The sequence below is a fragment of the Asterias rubens genome, chromosome 7 (genome assembly GCF_902459465.1).
Source record: "Asterias rubens chromosome 7, eAstRub1.3, whole genome shotgun sequence".
Classification (NCBI taxonomy): domain Eukaryota; kingdom Metazoa; phylum Echinodermata; class Asteroidea; order Forcipulatida; family Asteriidae; genus Asterias; species Asterias rubens.
The window spans coordinates 11,668,042-11,690,425 of NC_047068.1; the positions used below are offsets into that span (position 1 = coordinate 11,668,042).

General features: G+C 39.0%; 1 protein-coding gene across 11 annotated transcripts in view; it reads right to left on the minus strand.

The window, feature by feature from the left end:
* Positions 1-788: 788 nt before the first annotated feature.
* The window catches only part of LOC117293140 (voltage-dependent T-type calcium channel subunit alpha-1H-like), a 107,349-nt gene continuing 85,753 nt past the window's right edge, over positions 789-22,384 (minus strand). For 7 of the 11 annotated variants that reach the window (XM_033775368.1, XM_033775375.1, XM_033775367.1 and 4 more), the window contains 9 exons: positions 22,117-22,247; positions 21,156-21,226; positions 18,302-18,380; positions 17,846-17,967; positions 16,374-16,685; positions 13,452-13,484; positions 11,170-11,226; positions 4,262-4,400; positions 789-2,828 (listed from right to left, as the gene is read on the minus strand). In XM_033775368.1, the coding sequence (XP_033631259.1) occupies positions 1,939-2,828; positions 4,262-4,400; positions 11,170-11,226; positions 13,452-13,484; positions 16,374-16,685; positions 17,846-17,967; positions 18,302-18,380; positions 21,156-21,226; positions 22,117-22,247 (1,834 nt within the window). In that variant the 3' untranslated portion in view covers positions 789-1,938. Of the gene's footprint in view, positions 2,829-4,261; positions 4,401-11,169; positions 11,227-13,451; positions 13,485-16,373; positions 16,686-17,845; positions 17,968-18,301; positions 18,381-19,197; positions 19,269-21,155; positions 21,227-22,116; positions 22,248-22,384 lie in introns of all 11 variants that reach the window. The other 4 variants (XM_033775373.1, XM_033775366.1, XM_033775372.1 and 1 more) reach the window with 3 other exon arrangements.

Consider the following 22,384-nt stretch of genomic DNA (forward strand, 5'->3'; position numbering starts at 1 on the left):
AAAGAGTTGCATTTTATGTATTTATAATAATATTAATATCAAAACCAAACTGTTGAAATCCTCACCATAATTTAGACAGTGCTTTACTTAACAAACTGTGAAGGTTGTAGCGGTACATGTAATATTCAAACCACTTAGTAAACTTAATGCTTTAAATGACATAGTGCAACTTTCCAATGTTCGTATACTTTAACCGACCTCGATGATGTAAGCTTGATGATGTGATCAAAGTATGCCTTTACCAAACCAAACTATACAACTTCAGGCCTCATACTTCACGGAGGCAACGAAGGCGATTGCCTCCGTGTCACCTGGTCATTGCCTTGGTGCCCTTGAAATGCTCCAGTAGAAATTTGCAATTTCATCACAGGGTGCCCTTTACCAAGAAGAAAATGCCTTGGTGCCCTTGCCCTTTCAAAAACAAAGCATACAGGCCTGCAATTTTCTTTAAAAAAATGTTTTGTGTATTTTTTTCTGGTGATGAAACCAAGGATGCCTCATAAGTGAACTAATCACTGTAGCTCGCAAGCCTGAATAAACCTGGAAGCAAAGGCAGCAGAGAAGTGTTTCTTTTTTGTGGATGTGGGGATTTGAGGGTGATCTTCCTTCAGTTCTAAACACTGATGTTTAAATCATTTCTTGGTGACGCTTTAAATGGTAGCTGAGAAAAGAGAATCAAACCGCTTACCAACCAATTGGACCTATTAAAACAAATGCAACAAGTTGTTTTTGTGATGAAGCTTCGACCCTAGCAAAGTCTTTTGAGAAAGACACTGATAGAGCTGAAATTTCGGGCCAGAAACAGTAATTATTGAAAGTTTAAAACTATATCATAAAAAGAGGGATTGTGATCTGTGACTAAAACATCAGACCAAGCATTTTTTTCAGTTTGTGGCACAATTTCAAGTTTACATGAATGACTTTAAGAGATTTTACAAAATGTATTAACTTTGATCAGCCATGCTAGTGTTGATTTCGTTGTGAACGTTTAAAAGTAAATCACAAATAGTCACAAAATGAATTTATACTTGTGTGGGTCCAAACAGTGCGGTGTGCATGACTTTATGTGAGACCGTACAGTGGTTTGTTTTTTGTATCCGCTTTTGACATTAAAAACCAAACACATGTATCATTCATTTGTTACAACTGAAAATAATTACGTATCCAAAAATATCAGACATTCAAAAAATACAAAATATACTTCACCGAAACTGTACATGGCCTTTACGTAAGTCATATCACTAGGTGTTCTCCATTGTTTAACAACTGCAAATCAGTTTTGAATTTTACAAAGAAATCTTGTCTTTTGAGAGCAACATAATGTACATCAGTGTAAAAAATTATTATCGATTATATATGCATGATTTGTACATATACATATATTCTGGAGGGGGGGGGGGGGGTGTGGGGGTGGGGAAACATGGCAGACATTAGGGGGGGGGGCAGGAAAGGATAGTAGTGCTTTATAATTGTCCGTTTTATACCAAACTTTTTTGACAACTTATTGCAAGCAAACAATGTGTACAGTCCCCAAGAATCATTTCTGCGTTGTCCTATATACAAAATGGATTATAAACAGTGAGTTTTGGAGACATGTGGGAATGCATAATGCTGATATTAAAGGAACACTTGTGTGAGCATACAAACGAAAGTAAAATGCATACGACATGCCCCACTTAGAAAATATCATGCACTTGGGGGGAAACTGGATCATGTCCACAATACACCACTTTTTATTTCTTTTCTAGTCTTTGGTTAACTAGTCCACTTGTCTTACTTTTTTTATTTTATGTGAAAAATATTTACCACACATTATACATTACGTTCTCATCAGCTATTTTTGTAGTAGTATTATTCCGGTTATCACGGTGTTGTTTGAAACAGGTATCTTTACATCCCGATTTAGTTTATATAAAAAATGCCAGAGACCACCAACTGTCATACCAGTTCATCTGGTCCTTTTCCACTCTTGGTTTTCTCTGAGCTGTCGGTCGATTTCCGCCCCTCCCTTGAATCTCGCTTGGCAGATTCAACTTGTGTGTCGGGGATTTCACTGCTAACAGATGGTTCCCTGCTGCTGGATAATGAAGTGTTGTCCTCCAACTTCAGGGGTGGTGTCTTACTCGGTGAATGACGCTGTCTCCTGCGAGTTCTTTTCCGATTCGGAGGAGAATTACTATCACTATCGCTAGAACTGTTTGCCACACTGCCCTTTGATGTCCTACGATGAGTCTTATTGGGGACTGCACCCCCTGATGTGAGGTTATTGGGGTTGCTTGTTGGGGTTGCTCGGGCTCCCCTTCGTACCCTCGGGTGCTGACGAACCTTACTGTTTGGGTCCAAATCCCTAGACTTTTGCCTCACGGACTCATCATGTAATTGTTTGTTTCCACCGTTTGTTGAGGATCCGCTATTTTTCCGCGGCCACTGCTGCATTGGTAGCTCCTCGAGTCGGGGGTTTGCGTCTGTTTCACCACTTTTAGATAAAGGGTCAGTGTTGGGATCTCGGTCGGGGTGTGCCACACCCGAGAGTGGATTAAGATGTTGAGCAGCGTCTTTACTGCTCAGACCTGTCCTGTCTTGGTCGCTGTCTGATCTAGCCACGGGGGAGTTTGTCGACAAGGAGCTCCTCGAGGCTGGACTGTGGTTATTGTTTCCATGGTCGGAATCTTGGCTCAATCTTTGCGTCTCGGCACCCATAAGGTGATGAGATAAAGATGAGGATGAAGATGATCGGTCGTTGTCTGAAGATGGTAGATGAATGTGAGGTACCAGACATGATACTTGATGTTGCCTCTCCCTGCTAGGTGTACTTGGATGTGGTGCTCCTATTGAAAATTATGCAAACAAAATTATGTTAATTATAATCATATAACTTGGATTTGAAACTTTGCACGGTGGAAATATGATATAGTAAAGGTTTGCGGTAACACCATGTAATCATAATCTGTATATGAGTTGGGGTGTTTCTGAAAAGAACTGTTGGTTTCAACTTGACGATTCGATCAGTTTGCTCTGATTGTCCTCTGGAGAATCATACAACAGGTCTGAAACTATTGCCCCCATGTCCCTGCTCTTTGCCTTGGTGCCCTGGACATGCTACAAGGACAATTTCCTCACAGGGTTCCCTTCAAGGAGAAAATGCTTTGGTACCGCTTGCCTTTTCAAAAATGACACATACAGGCCTGATTAGATATTCACAAGCTATATAAATAGACCTAATGTTTACGATGTCTTCACACTTGGGCACCCCCTCTGATCATTGCTCAGTGCTATAAGGTCATTAGTTGTAATAATTTGGGGGGCTAATCATCCTTACTCGCAGCTAAGAGCTGAATTGCGAAGGACGCGGCTACAACGTGTTTGAGAAGCAGGCATGCAAGGGCAGATTTAGCTGCCAGCCACATCAACCCATTATGACCACGGAGCACAGCCAAGAACGAAAATGTTTGATTTTTCCAGAGGGAGGAAAACCGGATAGTCTGGAAAACCCTTGTGGCACAGCAGAGAACCAATGCACAACTCGACTCACATATGGCCCTGGCCGGGAATCGAACCGGGGTCACCTTGGTGAGAGGCGAGTGCTTTACGCACAAGCCGACCGTGCCACCCTCAAATGTTGCAATGGCATACTCGTAATAAACAATCTTTCCATGTTCTGATGAATAAATTTGAGTCTCCCTGATTATGGAAAAAAAATTCCTTACTATGGTGAAATTTAATTCTAAATATCTCCCTGATTGTTGGACAAAGTCCTTGATTTATTGGCACCAAACAAAACTCATCAAACCCAGTGCTTGAAATTAGACTGTTTATGGCATCCACAGTGCATGGACTAACTGTGTCAAAGACATTCCAAACAGACAAAACAACAAAACAACATCAGGGCCCAATTCCATGGCTGTACTTACCAGCAAGCAAAGAATCGGCACTTAAGGGAAGTTTGCTCTTGCGTCAAGCAGGGAATTTGGCTTATGTGCGTGTGTTCTCCACGTTAAAGGCATTATTCGCTTACACAGCTAGCACAGAAATTTGGCGTTTGCACAGTAAGGGTGTGTCTGAATCAGCGACTTTGGCTTAAGGTGCAGCTGGATCAGCGTGTCTGCCAGTAGACCAGGCAGGCGCGTGAGTAACCGTATCTGTGGGCGAAGTCGCGTTTCGGATAGGCCTAAGCAGAGAATGGTGATCGTAAGCGCAGATTTCAGGGGTATAAGTAGACCCATAAAATTCCAGACCTAAAGACAGAAAGTGTAGTCTTTACCTCCAGTCTCTGACTGATCCTCAGCACAGACGACATCAGGGGCAGAGGAACCTTTGCCATCAGGGGCTCCGTACAGTTGAAGAGACGTTGGTGGATTCAAGAGTTTACCTCCATCAGGACGATCCGTCTCTCTCTCAACCTGGGAAAGCAAATCAAGAACTTTGCAGGTTTTTTGGAACTCAATTAAAATGTAAATCTTTCAGAACTCACTACAAAAAATTCTCAAAAACAAACATTATAGGCCCATTGAACAACGCGAAACACACCTCGAACAATGCGCATAAACTATTTCCACCTTTTTGTGAAGTTAATTCCTTTATGCACGTTTTTGACACCCAAATTTACTCTGGAAATGGCGGACAGGATGGCGCATGTAGATGCGTTGCCTGTGCAAGGGGTCTGTAGTCTTAATATGCCATGCGTCCCCATCGTTTGGGAGCATCAAGTCCTTGTCTACGACCCACGAGTCCAAACAAACAAAGCTATATAATCATGAGATAATAATTATCACCTAGTTAGTCACTCTGGTGAATTAGTTACTTTAATTCATGCAAATTAAAAGAATGGTGTTTAAATAAGTCATGCCATTCTGAAAGACAGGCACACTCAAGCTGTAAAGTAACTAACCTTTCGGTTAAAACTGATAATGAAAAACATAAAACTAAGCAAATACTTTAGGTAAAAAAAAGTCCTAGCGGATTAATATTGGCTTGTGCATTATTTGATGGTCGATTTTTCTGGCAAGCATTTATTTATGAAATCATTGCAGAGGCTTGGTGTACTTTAGTACCAATAGAAAGTTTGTACTACATGACACTAGTCAATTACTGCAAGTTGAGACTTGCTTCCTTTAAAAGTGATTTGCAATGTATCCAACAAACGCTGAAACTGTATCCCGGCCTTAGAGTAACACAAATCCCAAATGAAGCAGGTTAAATTGTCATCCAATCTTGTGATGATCTTTGACGATACCCCACCCAAGCATGCCCCACTCAAGCATGCCCCACCCAAGCATGCCCCACTCAAGCGTGCCCTGCTCAAGCATGCCCCACCCAGTCGTCTTTTGAAAAGATTTAAGGACCTGTGTAAGGAGCGGCGAACTGAGTACAGACTTCTTCCTCTTAAATCATCCTCCTTAAGCCCACGTAAATTGCCCATATCAGGGACAGAATCTCTAGTGGGCAGATTTCCCTGGATGACCTCAAATAAGGAGCACCAATACTAAATAGACCGTATTGAATAACCCCTTTTTGCCATGAAAAGACGCCATCTTGTTGGGCAAACCGTATGCGCGTCCAAACGCATACATCATCGAAGCAAGCAGCACGCAACATTCCCGGTTTGATTTCTACGGCACATGCGCACACACACACGCACGCACACGCACAGACGCCATCTTGTAGGTCAGATATTTGAGCCGCGTGGCGTCATATTCAATACGGTCTATTGAGACCATGCAAAGGGGCTAACTAGTGTTGTTTTGATAGACCATCCCACAAAAAAAAAAGTTGTGAGACTTGGTCATATAGAACCACACAACAATCACAAGATGCCCCTAACTAAATCTACTTATAAAGGTAGGGTCATTGATTGGTTAGTACTCCAAAAATAAATTATTATAAAAACTAGCTTGGTGGGAATCACTGCAGCAGTTTAAAACATAAAAAAAGGGATTCTGTGTGAAATAATAGGGTTTGGATTCCTTTTAACCCCAAAACATTTTGAATCTTAGAAACATTTCATGCATAAATCATTTTACCCCCCTTTTGATAAATTCAATGTTCTTGTGAAATTACTGCGACAGTTTTATTCTCTGCAAGTAGACACTGTATTCGGTTGAAACTTTCACATGTGACTTTTATTGTATCTTTAGGCCGAAAAAACCCCAAACAGCATTATGTTGAAAACAAAATGATCCATGACAGATTGTTGTGAAGATGACGTCAGGTGTATTGGGTCAATAGGTTTATTATTATGTATAAAGAAGGAATTTAATTAGCTGTTTCGTAGCGAAGCGCAGCGAAACAGCTCTTGTTTTTGTTAAAGTTTTTTTAGCTGTTTCGTAGCGAAGCGCAGCGAAACAGCAGCGAAACAGCTCTTGTTTTTGTTAAAGTTTTTTTAGCTGTTTCGTAGCGAAGCGCAGCGAAACAGCTCTTGTTTTTGTTAAAGTTTTTTTTATTATTTTTTTTTTTTTTTTTTTTTTTATTTGTCTGTTTCAGTACTCGCAATTTTTTGCATAGTTCCCAAAGAGCAATTGCAAAGAAACTTTCAGGGATTGAAGGTTATGGTGCATTAATGATCCTAAAGCAAGGATGTCATGATGACCTCATCACTGGTCACGTGACGTCATCTTAAAGGTGTTTTTTGTTAAATGTTTGAAAATCTATATCAAATCAGCCAAACGAGACCGTAGGTTTCTGTTTGCGGGATGTGGTAGGGATAAATTAGGTCTTCATTTTGTTTTGTGTGCGTGACCTCAAATGACCTCTACTTCCGGTTGAAACCGGCAAAAAACGGAAGTGCCCTGTAACTCAAAAGTGGTAAAAGTTATGAAGTTGCTTTCCAAGGACGTAAGTGTCTAGCAAGGGTGGGCAGTTCAAAAAAAATATTGATGACGTCACAAATTGCAACAGCGCCCTCTAGCGGCAGGTTGAAAACTCGTCAAAATGGACTTTTTGAAGATGTGTGTGGTGAAGTTTTTTGTAATAACTTCAAATTTTACACACACGTTAACTGTCAGGCAGCCATCATATGTGTGAAGTTTCAGATCAATGACGTCATCGGGGATCACGTGACGCGGCCATAAAGGGGCACTTTTTGAAGTCGTATAACTCTCGAAGTAATGACGCCATTTTGTTGAAACTTTGTAGATTGTTAGATATTGGCAGGTTCTCGTGAATCGTGAAATGACGTCATGTTGACGTCATCACAAGATTTTTTAAGATTTTTTCTATTTTTGCACCTTTAATTAGCTGTTTCGTAGCGAAGCGCAGCGAAACAGCTCTTGTTTTTGTTAAAGTTTTTTTAGCTGTTTCGTAGCGAAGCGCAGCGAAACAGCTCTTGTTTTTGTTAAAGTTTTTTTTATTATTTTTTTTTTTTTTAATTTTTTTATTTGTCTGTTTCAGTACTCGCAATTTTTTGCATAGTTCCCAAAGAGCAATTGCAATGAAACTTTCAGGGATTGAAGGTTATGGTGCATTAATGATCCTAAAGCAAGGATGTCATGATGACCTCATCACTGGTCACGTGACGTCATCTTAAAGGTGTTTTTTGTTAAATGTTTGAAAATCTATATCAAATCAGCCAAACGAGACCGTAGGTTTCTGTTTGCGGGATGTGGTAGGGATAAATTAGGTCTTCATTTTGTTTTGTGTGCGTGACCTCACATGACCTCTACTTCCGGTTGAAACCGGCAAAAAACGGAAGTGCCCTGTAACTCAAAAGTGGTAAAAGTTATGAAGTTGCTTTCCAAGGACGTAAGTGTCTAGCAAGGGTGGGCAGTTCAAAAAAAATATTGATGACGTCACAAATTGCAACAGCGCCCTCTAGCGGCAGGTTGAAAACTCGTCAAAATGGACTTTTTGAAGATGTGTGTGGTGAAGTTTTTTGTAATAACTTCAAATTTTACACACACGTTAACTGTCAGGCAGCCATCATATGTGTGAAGTTTCAGATCAATGACGTCATCGGGGATCACGTGACGCGGCCTTAAAGGGGCACTTTTTGAAGTCGTATAACTCTCGAAGTAATGACGCCATTTTGTTGAAACTTTGTAGATTGTTAGATATTGGCAGGTTCTCGTGAATCGTGAAATGACGTCATGTTGACGTCATCACAAGATTTTTTAAGATTTTTTCTATTTTTGCACCTTTAATTTTTTTTTTTATTTGTCTGTTTCAGTACTCGCAATTTTTTGCATAGTTCCCAAAGAGCAATTGCAATGAAACTTTCAGGGATTGAAGGTTATGGTGCATTAATGATCCTAAAGCAAGGATGTCATGATGACGTCATCACTGGTCACGTGACGTCATCTTAAAGGTGTTTTATGTTAAATGTTTGAAAATCTATATCAAATCAGCCAAACGAGACCGTAGGTTTCTGTTTGCGGGATGTGGTAGGGATAAATTAGGTCTTCATTTTGTTTCGTGTGCGTGACCTCACATGACCTCTACTTCCGGTTGAATTGGGCAAAAAACGGAAGTGCCCTGTAACTCAAAAGTGGTAAAAGTTATGAAGTTGCTTTCCAAGGACGTAAGTGTCTAGCAAGGGTGGGCAGTTCAAAAAAAATATTGATGACGTCACAAATTGCAACAGCGCCCTCTAGCGGCAGGTTGAAAACTCGTCAAAATGGACTTTTTGAAGATGTGTGTGGTGAAGTTTTTTGTAGTCACTTCAAATTTTACACACACGTTAACTGTCAGGCAGCCATCATATGTGTGAAGTTTCAGATCAATGACGTCATCGGGGGTCACGTGACGCGGCCTTAAAGGTGCACTTTTTGAACTAATATAACTCCCTAAGTGATTATGCGATCATGTTGAAACTTGGTAAGTTGTTGGATATTGACAAGTTCTTTACAAATGTGAAATGACGTCATGATGACGTCATCAAATGATTTTTTATGATTTTTTCCATTTTTGCACCTTTAAATCATAAAATGCTATCCGAACATGGTATAATCCAAATCATTATTTTTTTAATAGGCTGGATTGGTCATAACTACTTTTATGCAAAGAGAATTTCAAATTAAGTGGACAAAAATTGAAAATTTTCTTAACGAAACAGCTCTGCATTTGTGCACAAATGCAATCATGTCTAGTTTGTTTTGTTTTTGTGAGAAAAAAACAAAATCCTTAATTATTTTTCAAAATGAAAAGTGATGTGTTGATTCCAGAGAGCTCAGTAACTTTGAGAAAAAGACTGAATATTGACCCACCTTTTTTTGCCTCAATTTTTCAAAAAGGTTTAAAAGAAACACGTTGCCCTGGATCGGTCGAGTTGGTCTTTGAAAAGCGTTTGTAACCGTTTATTATAAAACACATATGATTCGAAAGATATATTAAAAGTAAAATATAATGATCCACACAAGTATCACTCAAAATTGCGTGGTTTTCCTTTTACCTCGTTGACAAACCAGATCAGCCATGTATGGGAGTCAAATTTTTGACTCCCATAAATTGCCGACCATGTTAGTTGGCAAAGTAAAACCATCCAATTTGGAGGCAAATTCGATGGATCATTGTATTATACTTTTTAAACATCTTTCTAACCATATGCATTTTATAACAAACGGTTACAAACGCTTTTCAAAGACCAACTCGATCGATCTAAGGCATCGTGTTCCTTTAACTAAATAAAGTCAAAGCGGCATGCACACCAAAATTGGGGGACAGTCATGCACTCATTAAACATGAAGTAAATTGATTAATTTACACATGCCTGGATTACATGTTTTTTTTAAAGATATATTGTATGGTTGATATATGTTGAAATATTGGGAAATATAAATATTAAAAGGAAAGCTAGATGTGTAGAAAAAGTGGTCAAATCAAATTATAAGATGTTTCTTTGTTTGACACAAAATACATCCTTTCTGACTTAAAAGTTCAGGCCCGATATTTCATGGAAGCAATAAAGGCGGTTGCCTCTATGCCCCCAGGTTATTGCCTTGGTGCTCTTGAATTGCTACAGTAGAATTTACTCTTTCCTCACAGGGTGCCCTTTACCGAGGAGAACATGCCTTGGTGGCCTTGCCCTTTCTAAAACGAGGCATGCAGTACGGTTTTCAAGAACTGATGGTTTTGCGAATGAGACTGCATGATTATGACAACTTCTATGGCTTCTGGACAGGCATAAATTATACTAAGGTTTAAGTAGAAATAATGCTAGCCATAAAGAAACTGTCCCAAACATCAAATGGATGAAGATGAGATCCCTGGATCTAATTTCATAAAGCTGTTAAGCCACAGAAAATACTGCTTAGCAAATTTCAATGCTAAGCAAAAAAATGGGTGGGGCATGTACCAGTCACAACAAAGTATACTATGAACTTTTGGCTGGTAACCAGTTTGTGCTTAGCAATATTTTGTTGTGAGTAGCAAGTTTTTGTGCTTACATGCTTTATGACATTGGGCCCAGATGGCATCAGTCATAATTTTCCAGTGTTTACAAAAGGTGGTGTCTGGATTGTTACTATCAGCAGCGGCTGCGGCTGAATTGCGACAAATTGTGCCACAGCACCCGTATAAAGCATTACATGGTGCTATGAGAATGAAGTCTCATAATTCAAACGTAGTCCCACATCTGGCAGGAAATACTGTATGTTACAGCGCCAGGAGCGTCACTTGGTGACGGACATGTGCTCTATATAAGAAGCCACAATTATTATAATTATTATTAATCACAAAAGGCCTTTTCTTTAGTTTGTTATTGCAGCCAAGTGCCATAGCCAGAGCCAAAGTCGCTTGATATAGGCACTGCCTTATTCTGAGCATGCATGAATTCATCTAGCAGTTCTTCCTGCGACCTAGCATCCTCACAAATCTCATACTTTGAAGTAGCCTTTAATGTTATTATGCCACACATTGATCAAAAGGCTTGAAAATGGAGTCAGGAGCATGCACATATCTTGGTCATTCCATCAAATGTCTTACAGACCTTCCCTTTATGTAGTCACTGTCATGGTTCATCACCCACAGTGCTTCGAAAAGTTTTAATTTATTAAACGTCAAATTTCCACTCCACTTACAGTGGATGCAAAACATAGACATGGTAAAGTCATAGAGTATAAAAAATGTCCCTTGACATCGAGAAACAAGCCAAAATCAAAAACAATTAGCTTGAAAGATGGATAAGAAAAGGAAGGCCTATATTTTGGGGGCATGCATAAGACTGATGTCTTCCATTACCGTGGCAGCATCCTGAGATGGTGGCACACTTACAACGATGTCAGAGGAATGAAGAGGCTAAGTGGAGAAGTGAAATGAAAACACACAAACAGTGTCAAACTGGGAGCTGTTGTCGTTGACGTTAACGTCTTAACAATGTAAAGGAATCCTTTAAAAAAGGATTGGAATTGAGCTTGTCTATCGCCAACTCTACGGACTTATACAAATTGTGTGATGGTTTGACAACTTTGCTGTCATTCAAAGTCCAAACGGGAGAAAAAGAGAAGTCTGATGAGTGTGCGTAAGTGTTACATACTAAGTGTGTGGACCTGAGAACCAAAGAAGTCCACAGTGTAGGGATTTACACACGTCAACACACAGTACTTTTTACAGTGTTCTATAAAATAGGATTTTCCGTGAAATGAACCACATACATGTAGTTACAACAACACAGAGCTATGTGTGCGTTGGTAAAAGCATCCTGAGAACAAAAGACATCCACATTACACAGAGTGTTACAACACTATGTGGACTTACATACGTCCACATAGTGTTTGTTGCAGAATAGGATTTTCCTTCAGCGTACAGAACAAAGAAATGTCCACACAGTGTCAGCAATTAACTCAGAGCTGTGTGTGCATTGGTATAAGCATTACACTGTACATACAAGGTGTGGGCCTGAGAACAAAAGAAGTCCTTGTGATGCAGAGTTTTGGGAACACTATGTGGATTTACATCTGTCCACATGGTTTTTTTTTTTCAGTGTTGCAGAATTGGATTTTCCTTCAGTGTACAGAGGGAAGGAATGTCCACAGAGTGAATGCAACACAGTGTGTGTGTTGGGGTGTATTTTGTTTTGTTTTTATTCATGCAGAAGACTTAAAACAAAAGGGAAAATATGTCTTGGAAGATGTATGAATCTGTACTCGTTGGAACTTTAAACAAAAAGGCAAAGGGGGGTAAGGGACAATGTGTCAAAAGGGGAGTTTATAAATGATTGAGAAGATAGAAGTTTTTGCTCAAGTATGACAACAGATCATGAGGATGGAATGAAAGCAAAGCATGGCCTCAGTGAAAAAAAAACTTGCTGAAAAAAACCCCACATTTTATAGCCTCCTAAGTCTGATTGACATGAAGAACCCTAAATCAGAAAAAAACCTAGAATGTTAAAATGCAAAATATGTCTGGGTTTCAACCTTGACACTACAATTGTGCAAATGGCAATATATTGAGATAGAGTATACTTTGATATTTACACGAAGCAGACAACTTTAGCAAAGCTTCAAGGGTAGTTCAACATCTTACTGAATGTATAAAGACTTCAAAAACATTTAGCAATGCCTTGACATCGAGAAACAAGACAAATCAGAACAATTCAGCTTGAAAGATAAAGCTTCAAGGCTAGTTCAATATCTTACTGAATGTAAAGACTTCAAAAAGATTTAGCAATGCCTGGACGGACGGCAAAGCGTTTTAAGAAGAGCACCATGACTGGTTTTGTTTAACTTACCTGCCAAATTGACTAGTTCTGGAAAAATTACAAATGGCGTCTAAAAACTTTGAACACTTCTTGTTAAAAACAAATACCAAAAACTTGAATAATGGACTTACCGAACAGAATCAAACAGATGAGCTCATCTGTGAATGTTTTGGTTGGCAGTTAATGAAATAACTGATTTGCAACAAATCATAAACAAAAATGGGTGCGTGACAATGGTGCTTTACTGTGAACTAAGTCAGCAACGTATAATAGTGATGAACTAAAGTAGAGTGATCCTATACGCCATGTAAAAAACAAGAATTGGTTGGCATCTTCTTCAATTCTCCGCCTGGCTATTTTTTTTGCCTTCAAATTTCCTGAACTACTTTTTTTTTCTTACGCTAAACAATAAGAAGAAAAGTAAAATAAAGCTGGATTGATGGTGGTAAAAATAGCGACATAAATCTTCAGTTTGCACAGCCAAAATCATGAGTACACTTTTTGTTACAAAGACACCGAATGAACAACAGATAAATATTCAGTAACTCTTTGCAGATCTTGTATTCCACAAACTCAAGAACTTTTTTTGTCATCATTGACAAAGCGATTGTGGATATATAAATAACATTAAGATGTTCTGCTCCATCAGTGGTTTTCAAACTGTTGTTCACAACATGGAAGACGACAAAGAAAAGGTACCCATTTATGTGGCTGTGCACTTCTGAACTCAAATGTTTTTTAGTCACGAGATAACAGATTTATCGATGAGATAAAAGAACCAATTGATAGTTTGTTTACTCGGCCTACAAGAGTCAATAGGTACCTTAAGCAGTGGCGTGAACGGAGTCTCTGGATCCTACGACGACAACGAACGCAACAAACAGCAAAAATAGAAGAGAGAAGGAGAGAAAAAGAAAGAACAAACAAGAAAAAAGGCATATGTCAGTGCTGGGCTTCAAAAGGTTCCTCAATGCTCCATGCTTGGTCCATAATAGTCACAGCAAGGAGTGAGATTGGGTCGTGTTGTGTATACATGCTAAGAAAACAATGGAGTGTGTATCCATAGTTAAATTGCTAATCTTTACTTCAAGCTCTTTAAAAAGGTTCTGAATAAACACTTTTAAATATTTATTTAGTTTGTTTTCTGATCTTGACGTACTGGAGTTAAAAGATGTGATATATGCAGTTTATCAAAAAACATCAAGTATCATCAAAACAGCATATATTATACATATCAAAATCATATTATATGGTTAAACATATTTCAGAAAAACAAAATCACATAGTTTTCTGATATGCATTAAACAAAAGAAATTTTGAATTTTGGTTTTAGAAAATTAAATGACTGTTAACTGTTTTTTCTTCTTCTTAAACTATGAAATGAATGTGAGGCATGCATGAAATCTGCAGCACTACAATGCATGAAAGATAAACAAAATGCTACGAAGACAGAAAGAAACAAAGATTATGTCAAACATAATAAAATTAATTGTTAAAGGAACGTTACAGAATTGGTAAGAAACAAAAATCGTGAAGATCACAGATTTACATGAAACTTACACGATCTAATGATGATGATAGTTGAAAACATCCTTTAAAATATTTCTGTCTAAAATGTCATATTTGATGAGAAATAAATAATCTAACTTCGTGTGTGGAGATAATCGCTCAGTGAGCGTGTTATTCATTTAGATTTTGGCAATGCGATATTTGTAATCGGTTTTTCTCTAATCACTCGTGACTCAGATGGCCGATCGATCTCGAACTTCTACAGGTTTGTCAGTTTATGTATATGGTGGATTACATAAAGTGCTTACACTGCCAGCAACAGTTTTGTTAGCAAAAACCAATTCTGTAAAGTTCCTTTAAATGACAGGTAGTGCCATTAAAAGCAATAAGAGTCAAGAGTCAATGAAAGACAACAGCAGTCAAAGAAAGACAATGAGAGTCAATATTAAACAACGGGAGTCAACAGGCAGAAGGTGAGGTGAAACTATTTCAGACAGGGTTTGAATTTCAAAAGTTTTTCCATTAGACTTGAGTAAAGTCTTGTAGCTTAGAAGTGAAATTTATTTATACCAGCAATATTTCTACAAGACTATTTATTCTCTTTCTATGTACCTGCTAACATTTAAGGCGAAGATTTGAAAAGCCAAAGTCTTCTGAAGTATGTGGTTTAGAAAAACAAAAAACCGAGACCGCAGCAGCCGATTTCACAAAAAGTAGTGCTTAAATTGTGAAATCAAATTCGTGGAAAATTACTTCTTTCTCAAAACTACGTTACTTCAGAGGGAGCCGTTTCTCACAATGTTTTATACTATCAACAGCTCCCCATAGGGTTTTACGCTAATAATTATTTTGAGTAAATAACCAATAGTGTCCACTGCCTTTAATGATACCCATAATAATAAATCAAGGCAAAAGGCAACGTGGCGTTGGTGTTAAAAATAAACTGAAAAATTGGCCCCCAAAAGACACAACAGAATTATTTTTATAGTTCTGTTAAATAAAATTAATAGTAGTTTTAATTCTAACCAATGCTTTTGTTTTATTTGGATGAGCAGCCATTGATTAGTAGATCATGTTGCATGTAGAAGGAAAAAACATTGTTGTTGTCTCTAAGTTGTACAATACAAAAGTTCATATACGTGGGTTTTTCCCAGATTATTTTCATCATTAAGTTTGTCGTTATGAAAGTGTAAAATATAGCCTGAATTGCTGTTGGAAAAGTTCAGTTACTGGCATAACATACTAGTTTTCCACAAACCTGTGTGAGACAAGGTTTAAAATCCGAATCTCATTTTTTTTTTTTAATGTGATGCTCAGCAGCACAAATTCTAAAATCAACTCATCTTATCTTTAACAGGTTGATTTTACAGACATGATTGATTTGTAGGATTTCGTTATTGCCCAATGGGCAAAATTCACTGGAGAAGTAAATACTTAAAAGCACCCAGAGATTTTCAGCCTAATTAATGTGCTTGATCTATTATTTTCTTTTAACTTAAAGGCACTGAACACAGTTGGTAATGACTAAAAATGACTGCATAAAAACTTACTTGGTAACAAGCAATGGGGAGCTGATGATAGGTTAAAACATTGTGAGAAATGGCTCCCTCTGAAGTAACGTAGTATTCGAGAAAGAAGTTTTTTGCAGTAAAGTATTTACCCGAAATTTGTCAACCACACATTTTTAGGTAAGGACTAAGCCTAAGCCACATGCAAGGCTCCAGTCTGAGGAAGGATTCGAACCGGGGGCCACAGATTATTTTAGAAATGATAGTGACACTACTTTCATGCTAAAAAAAACTGCGTTGGCCACTCCTTGAAACTAGAAGATCCATGTGATACAGTTCAACAAGCTCAATAAAAATTACCCATGGGTAACACTAACTTGACATTGAGCCATCTACCGGTAAGGAGGAACACCAAAGGGACCAAGAAAAACCCTGTAAAAAAAAAACATTGCACAACTCTACTCACAAATGGCCCTAGCTGGAAATGAATCTAGGGCTACAGTAGTGAGCAGCAGCGAGCTTTAAGCACTACTAGCCAGCCCATCATCGACTCTAGTAGGATGCGATTTTTGTTTTGCTGGTGCATGAATGGACTTGTTTTAAAAATGCAATAATTCTCATTTCTGTTTACCCAATATGTGTAGATTAGTATTGAGGTGATGAGGCAAGATGCATTATAAGACTTTGTTAGTAATGCTGCATCCTCCTATCTTAGATGCTCAACTCACATTATCATCTGAGCTATTCGCCGGTTCCTCTCCTCTCTGCTGACGACTTTCTTCCTCCTCTTTCCTCTCTGCCTCCCCTTTCTCAGCCAAACGAAACTCCTCCTCCAGGGCTAGCCTGTCGTCTTCCTCATCTTGCTCCATCTTGTGAGATTCTTCAAGATGCTTCATCAAGACAGCAACGACCACATTAACGAGGACAAACTGAGCCATGAGCACAAAGCAGACGAAGTAGATTGGGGCGAGGATGGCACTGGCGCAGCAGTTGTAGACACAGTTTGGGCCGCTGTTGCATTTATCTCTTCTTAGTGTATCCTGAAAGAATCAAAACAAATATTTTTACTAAAACACCAGCAGCCGATTTCATGAAACCCTAGGATTAATCCAATCTCAAGTTAGGTCAAGGGGTTAGATCTATTACAGAAGGCAGCGCTTTTGGGAACAGCGAGGATCCTGAGAAAGACCCTTGAGATCTAAGGCTACGGGACGTAGCCCGGCTCGAGGAGTTACCGGCACAAAGGAAAATGAGATCTTTCTTTTGCATGCTGTGATAAAATGAAATAATAATAACAACAATAATAATAATAATATCGAAGTCTTATATAGCACATGTATCTACCAAACAAGATACTCAAGGCGCTGAGTATATACAAACTTTCAGAAAGATAGGTTATTACAGTGATTAATTCTGAGACCCAATTATTAAGCACCTTGTATAAGAGTTTACAAGGTGCTACGGCGCATTCAGCAGCCACAGCCAGGAACACCGGGGCAAACCCCTTCTCTTTTCGATAAGCGCACTGGGTTCTTTTACATGCGTTACACAACACATGGGACCAACAGCTCTACGTCCCATCCGAAGGACTAAGCAATGATTAAGTGTCTTGCTTAAGGACACAGTGTCAAGGCTGGGGATTCGAACCCACACTCTGCTGATCAGAAACACCAGAGTTTGAATTCAATCTGCCTAACGTCTATGGTTACGGAACTTAACTTAAGTCCTTAGAACTTAAGTCCTAAGATTAATCCTAAGTTAGGAAGTGTTAGATGAGATCGACGGGAGAAATAATTAACCACTTGCACAATGGGGAATGCACCTCTGCAAAATGTGCATCTACAATTTCCACAATTTTGAGTCTGAGGGTCAGCATCATTGGCCTGGGGGAATTGACCGATCCATTAAGCTCCCTCCCATTGCGTATTGACTAATCACAATGCAACAAAGGTCAGACAAATCAAGTCCAACATGCGTGCGCGTATGCTTGACGCGCGCGGCAGAGTTGTGCAGAAAGGCATTGGAGAGGCTCACGTGTTCTTGCGCACACGTGCGTCGTGGGCGGAGCCTAATGGATCGGTCTATTGGGTTCCAGGGTCTCACAATGAAACGGGATTCAGAGATTTGGGTTAATGTGAAATTAACGTATTTTAAGCAAAAGTTCTGGAAAAAGTGAAGTGGTATTTTGGGTATTTGCTACCTTCATGATTCCGTTCCAGTTATCCGCCGTTGCTATTCTGAAGAGAGTCAGGAAAGCAATAAAGAAGTTCTTGAAGGAGGCATGTCTTCCAAGACCTTGGCATGGATTGTCGATTGTGCAGTCTGAAATCAAAATTAGGTTCCAAGAAATACAGTTTAAATAACAAATATTTTTAACCAAGCACTCGCAGTAAGTTTCGAAACTTTGACCAAGGTAGATTTTGAACCAAAGAGACAATTAAATGCTTAATTTAATGGGGGTGCTTTAGAGTGAGTAACTCGTCCCAACTTAGAATGGGTTCAATGCGTCCCAACTTAGAATGGGTTAAATGCGTCCCAACTTAGAATGGGTTCAATGCGTCCCAACGTCTATGGATACGGTACTTAACTTGTCCTAAGTTCTTGATTAATCCTAAGTAAGGAAGAGTTTGGTGAAACCGACGGCAGATTCACTTACCGAGACGCCCGAATAGCTCCACTCCAAGAGCAGCAAATATGAAGAAGAGTAGAAAGAAGAGAAGACCCAGGTTGCCCACCTAGGGTCAATAAAACAATTGTCATTAATCTACTCAATCAAATAAATGTCAACAATCATAATAATCCAAACCAAATGTACTCAATCAGCTTTTGGACTACTTTTTTTCTCACATATAAAACATAGTTTACCCAGTCAGTTTCCCCTTGTGGTTTATATTGATATATAAAACATAACTCAGTAAACCTCCAAAGCACTAATTTGACAATTTGTAAGTTCTGGGATCCTTTATCTTGTTTAATAATGATCTATTGGGAGCAGGAATTTTGTGGTAAATTATTGAATAGGATTGCATATTCTAAATTAAAATTTGGTTAAATTTTGTGATATATGAACTCTTTTAGATGTTCAAAACAATACAATTCCCAATACAACTACAATTTGAACCAACCCCAATCTAGTTTGTCAATATATCCATTCATTTGCTTAAAAGCGCCCTCACTGGGGCAAAAATGGATAAATCATCGAAGGAAAGCTTATCTTTGTGCATAAAAATGTGCGCATGACCTCAGCGTCCCTGTAGTGCTTCATGTTACGCAAGGGATCTATATAGACCTGCAGCGCACATACATGTGCGTCTACTGTCAGCCATTTCGTGTGTCAAAACGTGGACAGAAGGATGGTACAGGTGTTTCGCACCTCCAAACAATACGTCTCTACTTTTTTTTCATTTTTGGGGAGTCCCTCCTTTTGTGCATGTTTTGACACATGAAATGGCGGACAAGAGACTCGCGTTGCTCGTTGTGAAAAGTGTCTATTGACTTGTTTGGCGGCCTCTAAATTGACAACATTTAAACATTCATACATTCAAAGATTACCTGAGGGAGGGCTTGGGATATAGTATCCAAAAGAGCACGAATTCCACTAGCTACCCTTAGCAACTTGAGAACTGCACACACAGGAAGTACGTTGGAAAGACAACGGGGAAACAAGTGCAATAGAAGGGGGGGGGGGGGAAAAAACACCATTAACCATTATCATGCAATCTGTGACGGCTAAAATAATATATTCACAAACATCAGACCAATGGGATCACAGGGGGTGATTGATGGAGCCAATCGGATAACAAGCTGCTCATGCATATGCAAACCATAATTATGCATATTTAAATTATAATCATGCAAATTTATGACAAAGTTTCGAATGGAGACAATCTATTGGCTGGGGTAGGGTGGAAAGGGGGGAACTGAAATAAAACAACAAAATTATCAAACAACAAACATCAACATTGGCTAAATGAGGTTGGTCTTGCTTTAAATGTTTGAACAAACAAAGTCAAACAAAATTTAAGGCATGATTTTGTCGTTTGTAGCTTTCTCAATTGTCACAAATGGGGGCTAAAAAAAACCATAAGGTTATTGCCCAAAATAACATTTGAATGGCTTTTTCAATTGTACCATTAAATTATTCCATCAAGACTCTGGCTCTACTCTACTTCTTAGATTAATTTCTGTTTTGTTTTATCTCATGAACATTTTGTGTGCAGATGTTTCAAAACCTTTGCCATAACCCAAAACAACAATGTGTACAGTGGGTCTGTCGTTTAGCTTCCCTGAGCCGACCGTGGACTGCCCCCAGTACGTTCGAATAGCTTTGACGTCATTCCAGGGGCTCACCCGAATCAGCCCCAAGTGCCCTGCTTGTGGAGTGGGTCACTTTGGGGCTTGTCCCAGGTGCATGACTTCACTACGTGAGCGGTGAGTGGTCGTTCGATTAGCTCTTGTCAGGGGCTCACCCGAGTGAGCACCGCGGGGTATACCCTGGGAAGCTAAACGAATGCACCGTAAGTATGTACATTGTACCTCTCTTTGTATTGTGGATAAACAACAATTTGCCAAAATGAATGAGTTTTTGATTAAAGCCAATGTGTCAACTCAAAAACGTCACTTTCTCGCTCGGATTAGATTTGAGGAACGCCAAAATTCCTGAATTTGTAAATTGTACCTTTCTCAAAACCATGAGGTTACTGCCAAAAATAATATTTGAATGGACTTGTTAATTGATGTGGGGCTGAGCTTTCCCTTGTTGTAGAGCCGGACACTCAGATGTTACACGTTTCATTTAATTTTATTCCATTTCAATTGATTTGGTTTAATATATTCTGGTTATGAAGCCAAGGTCTCCCTGAAAAGTGTAATCCCTGAACTAGCCAAGAACCCAATTGAGAGAAGACAAGGAATAACGTTATACAAAACTTAAAGGCAGTGGACAACACTATTGGTAGTTACTCAAAATAATTATTAGCATAAAACCTTACATGGTAACAAGTAATGGGGAGAGGTTGATGGTATAAAACATTGTGAGAAACGGCTCCCTCTGAAGTGCCATAGTTTTTGAGAAAGAAGTAATTTTCCACAAATTAGATTTTGAGACCTCAGATTTAGAACTTGAGGTCTCGAAATCAAGCATCTGAAAGCACACAACTTCGTATGACAAGGGTATTTTTTTCCCCATTATTTTCTCGCAAGTTCGATGACCAATTGAGCTCAAATTTTCACAAGTTTGTTATTTTATGCATAATGTTGAGATACACCAACTGTGAAGGCTAGTCTTTGACAATTACCAATAGTGTCCACTGCCTTTAAGATGTGATATGACGTTTTTACTTTGCCACTGTCAAAAAGAACCACTGGAATACAACACTTCCTTAACAAAACAAAACCATGCAAATTATATAACATCAAGCACAACGAATGCAATACGAATCAACAGCGAATAAAAAGTAGATGATGATGAAACATGCGAAAGGTCAAACTCCAAGGTGACCTCTTGTTACCTGTGGGATAGCCCCCATGAGTACGGCTAGAAGCTCTCGCAATCCTTTCATGGTCTTCATGATTTTCAGCACTGTCGTACAACGGGGGGACAACGAGCAGGGAGAGAGTCAGGTCAAGGGTCATGTGATATACCATTACACAATTAATGATTGGTTGTCAGACCAGTTTATTCATGCGACAAAGCATGAACGAACACGTTAGTTGGAATATATCCAACTTCCCAAAAATTGTCGGAGTGTCTTGGTACGTTAATGGGAAAGGTTTGTTTGAACAGTATTTTGTGGTAATGTCTGTGAGGGACTCAAATTTTAAATGCTACATGTATGTTGTCAGTCTTTAAAGGTGTGTTTGGAAAAACATAGACTGCAGGAATTGTTATGGTTTATGTAGTTGGGGGTTACTGGCCCAATGATAATAGTGCTTGTTTCTGGCTGGTGATCCGGTGGATATTTCAAGCTGCGAGTATTAAACTGCGAGTGGGTTACTGGCCTAATGCTAAAACTGTTGGACTCTGGCCAGTGGTCTAGTGGGTATTTCAAAGCCCACTGAGCAGGTCCCAATTTCATAAAGCTTGTAAGCACAGAAACATGCTTAGCACTTTTTAACAAACTTTTGCTTAGCAAAAATAGGTTACAAGCCAGAATAGCGCACAGTTCCCATTGCTGCGACTGGTACCCTTAACATTTCTTTCTATAGACTAGACATTTGCTAAGCAGAATTTTCTGCTTAACAGCTTTATGAAATTGGGCCCCAGGATGGCATAACATATTACTGGGAGTGTGCTCTGTTCAAAACTGTATCAAGTCACAAATGTAGTCAAGGCAGATCTCTTGGTCTCTATGTCATATTTCAGTGCCAGCCGAGAGACGCAACAATGTCTGCTTTGAAGAATTATGAACACTTTTCGCTCGGATGAGATTCAGATTTACGCTTAGAGATTACAACAAAACGTTGACTAACCTCTTGCAATCCTGAGAACTCTCATGATTCTGATGATTGTAGGGTTGATGGGAATGATTCCAGTCTGTAACTCCTCTAGAAAGATTCCCGCAATGGATAAAATCACGATGAATATATCCAATTTATTCCACCTAAAAAGGGGAAGAATAACAATACAAAATGGGTAATGAGACTATGTTTAAAGGCAGTGGACACTATTGGTAACTGTCAAAGACTAGCCTTCACAGTTTAGTTGGTGTATCTCAACATATGCATAAAATAACTAACC